General features: G+C 38.5%; 1 protein-coding gene across 1 annotated transcript in view; it reads left to right on the plus strand.

Moving 5' to 3' along the window:
* Window positions 1–11,437, plus strand: part of SIPA1L2 (signal induced proliferation associated 1 like 2) — a 175,500-nt gene that overhangs the window by 77,073 nt on the left and 86,990 nt on the right. Inside the window, exon 8 of the mRNA XM_007938482.1 lies at window positions 6,313–6,587. Within this exon, the coding sequence (XP_007936673.1) occupies window positions 6,313–6,587 (275 nt within the window). The remainder of the gene's footprint in view (window positions 1–6,312; window positions 6,588–11,437) is intronic.

Genomic DNA, 11,437 nt, shown 5'->3' on the forward strand with positions numbered 1-11,437 from the left:
CTAGCAGGGCTGATTTTTAGGTTAATTCTCAGGTCCTACCACCACTCAGGAATCCCCAAGCTGTCTGTGTCGTCAGGAGTGCTCAGGATCACTGGCAGACTACAGCTCTGTATGTCTCCTTTTTTGGTATTTTCATGCAAATTATTTTGCTAGTTAGGGTTTAGTCCACTTCTATATCTTTCCTTTCAAGGCTCAAGGGTCCAAGATTATCTTCTGTGTCTGTGTTAATTGGTTTCCCTTTTCTTTGTTGAAGATGGTCTCTGAAGTCTTTCTGCCTAGTCCGCCATCTTGTTGGAAATCCCCTCTAGCTTTTTAATAATTGTATGTCTATTTCCAATTTTAACAAACTAAGATTCAGAATTTAGTTTGAGTGTATGTAATAGGATTACACCTCCACATAAAGAAAACAAAAATCCTCACAAATGGACCAATAATTAGCCCCACAACAAATGCAGGAAAGACTGAAGTTGTCAAAGATTTCATTTTACTTAGATCCACAATCAACACTCATGGAAGCAGCAGTCAAGAAATTAGATGTTGTACTGCAGTGGCCAAATCTGCTGCAAAAGACCTCTTTAAAATGTTCAAGAGCAAAGATGTCACTTTGAAGACTAAAGTGTGCCTAATGCAAGCCATGATCTTTTCAGTCAACTCATGTGCTTGTAAAAGCTGTATAATGAATAAGGAAGACTGAAGAAAAAGAATTACTGCATTTGAATTGTGGTTTTGACTCAGAGTACTGAAGATACCTTGGACTGTCAGAAGGATGATCAAATCTGTCCTGGAAGTTCAGCCTGAATGCACCTTAGAAGTGAGAATGGCCTGACTTTATGTCATCTACTTTGGATCATGTTATCAGAAGGGAGAAGTCCCTGGAAAAAAGGTTATCATGCTTAGTAAAGTCAGCCAAAAAGGGCAAGACACTTAATGAGATGGATTGGCTTCAACGATGGGCTCAAGCATAGCAGGAATTGTAAGGATGGCACAGGACCAGGCAGTGTTTTGTTCAGTTGAACACAGGGCTGCTATGAGTCAGAATTGACATGGCAGCACCTTCCAACAACAACATATATAATAGAGCAATAAAAGCAAATCAAACTATTTCCTTTGTGTGTGTGTGTGGTAATATAAGAAGAATTGTTTTGAGGCATTGAACACCAGTGACCAAAAACCAGAATTGTGGGATGACATCAAGAACATCATCCATGAAGAAAGCAACAGATCATTAAAAAGACATGAAAAGAAGAAAAGACCAAAATGGATGTCCAAAGAGACTCTGAAACTTACCCTTGAACAGACAGTATCTAAAGCAAATGGAATAAATGACAAGATAAAAGAGCTGAACAGAAGATTTCAAAGAGTAGCTTGAGCAGACAAAGGCAAATATTATAATGAAATGTGCAAAGACCTGGAGTTAGAAAAACAAAAGGGAAGAACATGCTTGGAATTTCTCAAGCTGAAAGAACTAAGAAAAAATTAAAGCCTCGAGTTGCAATATTGAAAGATTCTATGGGCAAAATATTGAATGATGCATCATAATGTCCTCTAAGTTTATCTATGATATGTTTGTTGCAGAAAACATCAAAAGAAGATGGAAGGAATACACAGAATCACTGTACCAAAAAGAACTGATCATCATCCATTTCAGGAGGTGGCATATGATCAAGAACCAATGGTATTGAAGGAAGAAGTCGAAGCTGCACTGAAGGAATTCATGAAGAACAAGGGTCCAGGAATTGACAGAATACCCATTGAGAAGTTTCAAGAAACAGTTGCCCCACTGGAGGCACTCACTTGGTTATGCTCAGAGATTTGGAAGACAGCTACCTGGCCAATTGACTGAAAGACATCCATATTTGTATCCAATCTAAAGAATGGTGATCTCACAGAATGTGGAAATTATTGAACAATATCATTAATAATGCACGCAAGTAAAATCTTACTGAAGATAAAAAATGGTGGCAGCAGTATATTGACAGACAACTTCCAGAGGCGCAAGCTGGATTCAGAAGAGGACATGGAACTAGGGATATCATTGCTGATGGCAGATGGATCTTGGCTCAAAGCAGAGAATACCAGAAAGATGTTTACTTGTGTTTTATTGACTATGCAGAAGTATTTGATTGTGTGGATCATAACAAATTGTGGATAACATTGAGAAGAATGAGAATTCCAGAACACTTAATTGTACTCATGAGGAACTTACACATAGACCAGGAGGCTGTCGTTTGAACAGAACAAGAGGATATTGCATGTTTTAAAATCAAGAAGGGAGTGTGGCAGGATTGTATCCTTTCACCATAATTATTCAATTTATATGCTGAGCAAATAATCCGAGAAGCTGGACTATATGAAGAGAACATGGCATCAGGATTGGCATCAAGAATCATTAACAACCTGCGATATGCTGATGGCACAATTTTGCTTGCTGAAAGTGAGAGTGACTTGAAGCACTTACTGATGAATATTGAAGAGTACAGTCTGCAGTATAGATTACATCTTAATATAAAGAAAACAAAAATCCTCACAACTGGACCAATAAGCAATATCACAATAAATGGAGAAAAGATTGAAGTTGTCAAAGACTTCACATTACTTGATTCTCCAGTTGTTGGCAATGGAAGCAGCAGTCAGAACATCAGAATGTATAGCACTGGGCAAGTTGGCTGCAAAGGACCTCTTTCAAGTCCTGAGGAGCAAAGTTGTCTCCTTGAGGACTAAGGTGTGCCTGACACAAGCCATGATATTTTTAGTCACCTCATATGCATGTGAGACCTCGACAATGAATAAGGAAAACTGAAGAAGAATTGATTCTTTTGAGTTGTGGTGCTGGCAAAGAATGCTTAGAGTACCATGGAATGCTAAAAGAACTAACAAATCTGTCCTGGAGGAAGTGCAGCCAGAATATTCCTTGGAAGCAAGAATGGCCAGACTTCATCTCACCTGTGTTGGTCATGTTGTCAGAAAGGACCATTCTCTGGAGAAGGATGTCATGCTTGGTAAGGTGGAGGGTCAATGAAAGATGGGAAGGCTCTCAACGAGATGGATTGACACAGTGGCTGCAGCAATGGGCTCAAGTATACCAAGGATTGTGGAGCTGGGGCGGGACCCAGCACTGTTTCGTTCTGCTGTGCATGGGGTCACTATCAGTCGGAGATGACTTGACGATCCTTAACAACAAGAACAACATTAGAAGAAAACATCCTTTGAGAATAGAATTTCTCCTGTGTATATCTTCCCAGGAGGATGTATTATTTCATTAATTAGAGAAGATTTAGCCAACAATGGATGCTGAAAAAGGAGAAATTATATTCAGTTCTTGATTCCTTCTTCCTACCAAATATAAATCTTCACTTTGTTAATCAAGACCATGTATAAAAGACAATAAAATCATGTCAATATCTGCTAGCCTTAGAAGAGTAATTTCATTATTTACAGGCACTATTTATAGTAAAGAGCCACAGTGTGTTCAACAATATTATCAGGGATATGTGAGCAAACCTAGATATTAATTGGAGAAAAATTGAGTATGTGAGTGGTTTGTATGCCTAGAGAATTGACTCTGAGTTGTACTTGTCAGTCTCAGGATACATTGTGTTTTCTGTAATATTGCAAATACTTTTTTTTAACAGATCCACTGAGTCATTATTATCTGTGCTTCTGAAAGTACTATACAACCCAATGCTTTTGGATAGCCATTTGCATGTCATAGGTATATATAGACAGCACATTTGCACTATTAAATTTAATAGCACAGAAGACCCATACGATTCTGACACATTTGCTATTATGTGGACCCCACCCTACCATTTTCCTAAAGCAGTGACTGTGTTGCTAATGTGCCTAGTATGTGGAATATATTGAGGAAAGTTGTTCTGTGTCTAATAAAATTTGCAACATAAGATACTGGAAACAAGCCAACACAAAGACTGTTGAAGGAATTGAAATATAAGTGTTAATATAGGCTGGTAATAACAAAAATGAAAGAAAGAAAATCCAGTAGTTTTAGACATACTGTGATTGAGTCTGGCAGATTGAGTTTGGCCGAGTCAGTGTTTCTGTTTTCATGGTGACAGAAGTAAAAGTAAAGGTGTCTAGGACATAGGTGAAGACACAGAATAGGAATAAAAACATATGCCTAGAAGAACAGTCAGGGTTGGCTTCATAGAGGATGACCAGTACAGCTGTACCAGGCCTGCACTCAAATGAGCCCTCACTTGGTTTATTGGTCTCTTGTTGCCATCTTGAAATTTTTAATACTTTTTGAACAGGTACTCTGCATTTTTATTTTGTACTGAGCCTCACAAATTATATAGTCAGTCCTGAGCACAGTAATAAGAGACCATCATTTTCATAACTGAGCCCATATACATATGTGAAGAGCTTAAAATAAATGGAGAAAATTGTCCTTCAAACTCAGCCTTTAGATGATAAAAAGTGAGAACAGAAGAGGTGAACCAAAACCCACTGCCGTCGAGTTGACTCCAACTCATAGCAACCCTGTAGGATACAGTAGAACTGCCCCATATGGTTTCCAAGGCTGCAAATCTTTACAGAAACAGACTGCCTCTTCTTTGTCCTGCAGAGCATCTGGTGGTTTCAAACCATCAACTTTTTAGTTAGTAGCCAAATACTTAACCACTGTGCCACCAAAGCTCCTAGAGGAGATAAATAGCAAAAAGCAAACGTGTGGGAAGTGGTAAAGAGTTGGAGAAAATAAGTAAAAGAGACAATGTGTTGAACTAAGGCAAAGCTCAGTTATTAAATCTTCAGTCTAATATGGATATTAAATTTCAGCTGAAATTGCACTAGTACCTGAAAGAAGGTGGGGCACATTTATTCATAGTCTTTTGCTGAAGAAGCTTAGAAAAAAGTTGAAGAGAAGTAGAGGAAAAATTTACTCAGCTTGTGCATGTTATAGAAGTACTTTTTCAACAATTTTAAATTAGTTCAGTTCATAAGTTTGGAAACTTCTACCTTCAAAACTTCCCCATTGGCTAAGACTAGGAGTCCCTTTCCACATTTCCTGAAGCCTCAAACTGTCATTTCTGTCTGTGAAAAGCTGACTTGGAACATAGGTATTAGTAACCATAGAGACAGCAGACGTGGTATCGATGCACTGAAACCAGCCCCATTCGCACAGCTGCACTTACAGTTGTAGGTTTGATTAAATAAGTGTCTGTGTATTCAGAGCATGCTTCATGGGAATGAAGCATTTATTACATGAAACTTTATACATTAGCTCTGTGCTTTGGGGATAGGATACATGTATAATGCATTCTGACTTTAAATTTCCCACAAATAAGTGATGTCATCAAATAACATTTGATGAGCCCTTCTTTTTTTTTTTTTTCCATTGCATGGGAAACCACTCTCATGGAAATGAATTGCAGGTACTTTAGTGCACCATGTGAGGCACGCTCACCTTTCTTGTCCCACTGTTCCTTTTTGTGGTATCTTTATGAAGTCATTTTGTTGGGAAAGGTGAGAACATTGGGGCTACTCGTACTCGGGTTGTCCCAGGCCTCTTCCTGGGTTTTCTGTTTTCACAGTAACTCGCTAAAGGAGAGTAGGAGGCCTGCAGGAGGCCCTGCTGTCTGTAAGGGTTATCTCCTGCCAACTTGCCTTGTCAATAGGTGATGAAAGAACCTGTTGGCTACCACATATATGATCTGAAGGTTCCTCACCACCCAGATGAGCAGAAGGAGTGGGATGTCCGTAATACTGATGCCATGCAGTTTTCTTAAGATCCTGACCTCCTGCTACCCTGCCTGTGCTTCAGGGTATGACATTAAGTGTTAGCTCTAATGTGGGTGTGGGCCATTGGTTTAAAAAATGTTGAGTGAAATTGTCTTTCAGGTTTTAGTACTTGTTGAGTGAAAGTTGTAATCGTTTCAAAAGTCTACATTTTTCCATTGGTTACAATCCATTTGTACAATAGAAAGAAGAGGAGAGAATATCAGTGCCCATCTTAAGCTCATGAATTTGAGGTCAGCGACTAGAAAAAACAGCATACCTGTATCAGGAACAGATTTGCCTTTGAGGAGTTAGAACTGTGGTTTTACTTAAATTATTTTCTTTGCAATTGATGCCACAACTAATCATGGTAGGCTCTGGATTTAAATATGTCCCTTCTTTCACTTCTACAGTTTGAAGAGATGGGGGGGGGCACCCTTAAACTGTGCTAACAAGTGCCATGAGGGCTAAGGAGAAGAGCAATAGAGGCAGAGGCCCATGTGTGCACCTCTATCATGGAGTGTTCATGACAGCCTGAGTGGGAAGGGGTTCTTTAACAGTGTTCTTTACTTTCAGATAGTGACGAGAGGCTGCGAGACTGTGGAAATGACCTTGAGGAGGAATGGGCTTGGTCAGTTAGGCTTCCATGTGAACTTTGAAGGAATAGTTGCAGATGTGGAGCCTTTTGGCTTTGCCTGGAAAGCTGGCCTTCGCCAAGGGAGCCGCCTCGTAGAGATCTGCAAAGTGGCTGTGGCCACTCTGACCCATGAGCAGATGATTGACCTGCTCCGGACCTCTGTGACTGTGAAAGTGGTCATCATCCAGCCCCATGATGATGGGTCACCCCGAAGGTAAGGCATGGGAGGCTACAGTGGGACAGTCAGGGCCAGAAGTAATGCTTGATTCTCCAGGGCCTGTGGAGCATGGGGATGTCATAACAGTTAAGTGGATCTTCTGCCAGTGTCATCAGGCCATCAATCATTCAATTCAGAAGAACTTAAAAATCAAACAAAAAAGTTAGTAATGTATGATGAAAAATGACGTGTAATTCTCGAAGCAATTTAATGGGAAATTGACCACGTAAAAGCTGAGATAATATAACTTAGTTCATTTGGCTCACCTGGGCCAGTGACAGTTGTAAAATGTAAGAGGTAATATGCTTTATTATAGCTCAGCTTTTAGTAAATTATTTCTCTGCGTAACTGGAGTTCCTTTCTATAACATGAAGTCACTGATTATTAACAGGATCTTTAAGAGCTCAGTACCTATATATGAAGGAATTTTGAAACACCAAATTAATTTTAATGTTGACTGTTCTGTTCTAAAAATTGAACCTTAAGATGTGTTGAATTGTGTGTAGGTCGGCCTTAGTTTTTATTGGCTGGGGCAGTAAAACCTATGAAAAGAAATGGCTAGAGATTTATAAGTACAAGGTAGGGACAAGAATGGAATAAGAAAAATACTTTTCCATTGTTAATAGAAAATAATCATGCTCAACATCAAGAATATTTCAGCCAAAAGGATAATGAAGGCTAATTTAGAACACCATCCATTTCAGCTGGGTACACTACTTGTTGGTGCAAGGGTCTAGTAGTACTATCCAGGTTACATTTCCTCTATCTCCATCTCAGAGTAGAACTCCTTATGAGCTCTACCTTTGAATGAGATAAAGTGTGCTTGGAATGTAAGTATACATATGCTCTATAAACCTTACTTTCTGCCTATAAATTGGATTATAATAGTACCTACCTCATATAGTTTATATGAAGATTAAATAGGATGATATGTGTAAGCACTTAGCAAATGTCTGACATAATCATCTCTACATACATTTTACTTTTTTTTTTTTTAACTTCTTGTGATTTGGATAAGTTTGTAGAGAATGGTTTTCCAATCAACAATTCGTACACATATGGTTTTGTGACATTGATTGTAATCCTTACTGTGGAGCAGTACTCTTCCAGCTTCCTCTCTATGGTTACCATTTCCATTCATCCTTTCCTATCCTTTCTTGCATTCTGGCCTTTAACAATCCAACTCACTTCTTTCGAGTCTGATCTGACTCACAGCGACCCCTCAGGTTTCTGAGACAATATCACTACGGAAATAGATTGCCCAACCTTCCTTCCGAGGAGTGGCTGGTGGGTTTGAACCGCCAGCCTCCTGGTTAGTAGTCAAATGTCTTAGGCACTCTCTGAGCAAATTTGATCTATGGTTATCATTTCTATCTTGATCTTGCACTCTCCAATACAGCATCTACTGGCCATACATACTTGTGGAACCCTTAAAAGTGGCTAGTGTGACTGAGAAACTAGAATTTTCATTTTAACTAATTTAGATTTAATTAGCCACATGTGGCAAGTGGCTACTATAGTGAAGAGTGTAGCTGTAAGCCATGATTTCCCTTTGGGAAACAAACTAGTCATATACCATCTTTCTCTACAGGTAATGTGCAAAATTATGTGGATTTTTGGGTCTCTTGGTTTTCTTATTGTGTTAGACTGGGTTCTCTAGAGAAACAAAACCAGTAAAGCTTACATATATGTATATAGAGAGGAATTTATCTTAGGAAAATTACTCACACACTTATAGGAGCTGGCAAGTCCAAAGTTCCTGGATCAAACGTCTAGCTGGAGGCTTTTCCCAACTCTTGCAGCCACAGGGACTAAGGAGCTCAAGGCTGGCAGGCAGTACACCAGCTGTTGACTCCAACGAATGATGAATCGAAGATCTCCAGGCCCAGTGGTGGACTGTTCACTCACTGACAGTTGTAGGCAGCACAACAGAATCCCAATCCACAGAAGAATGTCTCTTTTCCCAGGATGTCCATAGATATACTGGAAGCAGGGAAACTCCCTTTCAACAGATTGGCTGCTCAAAACAGAATCATCTGATCCCATCCTGGGATTAACCACATCACAACAGCTTAAACCACACATGTGATCCAGCCAAGTTGACACACTGCTCCAACTATCGCACTTATCATTTGCTCCCAGCCTTTCTGTAGCCTTGTTTCTAATATTTTCCCAATATGTTTATGAAATAAAGATTTAATAAACTAAAATTCCACTTGAAAGTGTCAGTCTCTGGTACATGAAATCTCCCAAATGTTTCTCATTGCCTTGCCTGATTCTGTCTTTTTAAATCCATTTGCTCCTGAGTCCTATGAATCACACATAGTATATAAAGAAAGTAAAGATGAAAAAATATTTATAAAGAATGAGACTTAGAAATAATTGAAGCATGTCTTTTAGACTTTAAAAGTGAAAATATTTGATAATTGGAAATATTTTACAGTAAGTTTTAATCCAGTTATTAAAAATATGTCTAGACATTAAAGTTTATCTCTTCTTTTAATAGAAATACATATTTGTAATTCTGAAAATATTATGCTGACAATCAAGACTTTTATCTATATCAGAGTTTAATTACTACTGTAGAATTAGACAAAAATGTTACTATATTCTTCCTTTGGATTTAACAGTAACACTTCTCACCTGTTTTCAGTCTTGATCTATTCTTCAGCAAAAATAAATAACTTTACAAGAGATCTGGTTAATAAAAATGGTAATGGTACCATTATGTTTGATATTTAAACATGTGATTTAGGAAGAGTGTAGTTTCTTTAAAATGCTGATTTTCAGCTAAAAGAGATAAACAAAAGCTACAATTGAAAAGTTGCAGCTGTTATTCATTTTTTCCCATGATATATTCTACCTCTAAAGAGAGCTAGTTATTAAGTGAAAACTTGGTCTCCACATAATTAAAATCTGCATTTTAAATGCAAATTCTTTTACTGAAACTATTCAAGATACTTATATAGAGATTTTGCCTTGTTTCCTAGGATTCTCATTAATGTCATTCCCTGAAAATAGAGGTTTTCCTCCTGATGAATCAGGAATACCTATTGTATATGCTTTAACCTCAACTGAAAGGATTAGAACTGTTTGCCTGGTAGTCTCACTCTACACATGACTGTCACCCTCCCATGTTTGTAAGCCATTAAGTTTTTAAGCCTAGTATATATCATTTAAAACTCTTTCAATTTTCTGTGAATCTGTATATTTGTAAATTTTTAGATCCATATTTTTGTTTATTTTAGATATTTTTTTATCCTGTGACTATCTGGGTGCCCTGATGAAAGTATTTGCTGTTGTCAAACAGCTTCAGAAGCTTTAATAAGAAGTTATTCTTACAGCAATAGTTCTTTGCTTTAGACTATAAGTAAGAAATAACAGTTTAAATTTTATCCATGTTCTAAGCAGGTTTTTGATTCTGTATTATTTGATATTTTAAGAAACTGCATGTGGTGCTAAGAGGAATAATTGTGTCAAAGACACATGAAACAATTAGTCCAAAGGACTAATCGACTATGTGAACCCCAGCCTCTATGACCTGAGACCAGAAGAACTAGATGGTTCCTGGTTACCACTGCTGACCACTCTGAAAGAGATCACAATAGGAGGTCCTGTGGGGAAAAAAAAATGTACATTAAAACCCCCCAAAAAATTATATAAAAAAAAGGTTGACTAGTCTAAGGAGCTCTGGTAGCATAGTGCCTAAGGCACTTGACTGCTAACCAGAAGGCTGGAGGTTCAAACCCACCAGCCACTCCTCAGAAGGAAGGTGGGCAATCCTACTTCTGTAGTGATACTGCCTCGGAAACCCAACGAGGGGTCGCTATGAGTCGGGGCCGACTCAATGACACATAACAACAACAACAACAGTCTGATAGAGACTGGTGGAACTTCCAAGACTATGGCCCTTAGACACCTGGCACCAAACTCACCCCTATGTCTCAACTTTCAGTCAAATGATAAGCCTATAAGGTGAATAATACCACCAGGGAAATATGAACTCCTTAGAACAATCAACTATACGAGATCAGAAAGACAGCATTTACCTAGGGATAAATCTCAGAAGGCAAGAAGGGACAAGAAAAAAGGGCAAATGAAAATGGTAACCATAGGGAAGAAATGGGAAGAGTGCTGTTGCATTGTGGGGATTACAATCAATGTCATGAAACAAAATGTACATGAATTGTTGAATGAAAACTTTCACCCAAATCACAATAAAATACATACTTTTTATGCTAAACACAGGTTAGTACTATTAATCCTTTTAGTAAAATATATGAGGATTACTCATCAAGCGAAAAATACACATTTGATTTGTAGCATGGAAAATTCCCACCATCTTCTTTCACAAATTGGCTGTTATTGCTTGTTGAAGAGGATAAAAACATTCATTGAATGGATTTGTGTGAGTATTTTCTTCTCTTTTCTTTTTTTTTATTGTGAAATGGGAGCAAGTAGTTTCATTTTACACACAACAGTTCATGCGCATCAGGCCTCACAGTCCTCGATTACAATCCCCAACCATGAAAAGCTCTCCTCCTGTCTCCTCCCTGTGACCAGTCCCTCCCTGTGTCTTCTTATGCATTCCTGTCTGTCTAGCTTTCCCGCTATACAAATGATGCCCTTCTGTGTCTCATGGTTGATTGTTCCAGGGGGTGTATCTCTCTAGGGTAGGTGGGTGCATCTCTCTAGGGCAGGTGTCCTATCTGTAGGTCTTTCTACTGTTTGGCTATAGAAAGAAGTGAGTCCAGTTCCAGGGCCGAAGTATAGTCTGGGGCCATAGTCTTGGGGGTTCTACAAGCCTTCATCTGACCAGTAATTCTGGTCTTTTTTTTTTTTTTTTT

This window comes from Orycteropus afer, unplaced genomic scaffold (assembly GCF_000298275.1).
Source record: "Orycteropus afer afer isolate SDZICR_OR568_19922 unplaced genomic scaffold, OryAfe1.0 scaffold00050, whole genome shotgun sequence".
Taxonomy (NCBI): Eukaryota; Metazoa; Chordata; class Mammalia; order Tubulidentata; family Orycteropodidae; genus Orycteropus; species Orycteropus afer.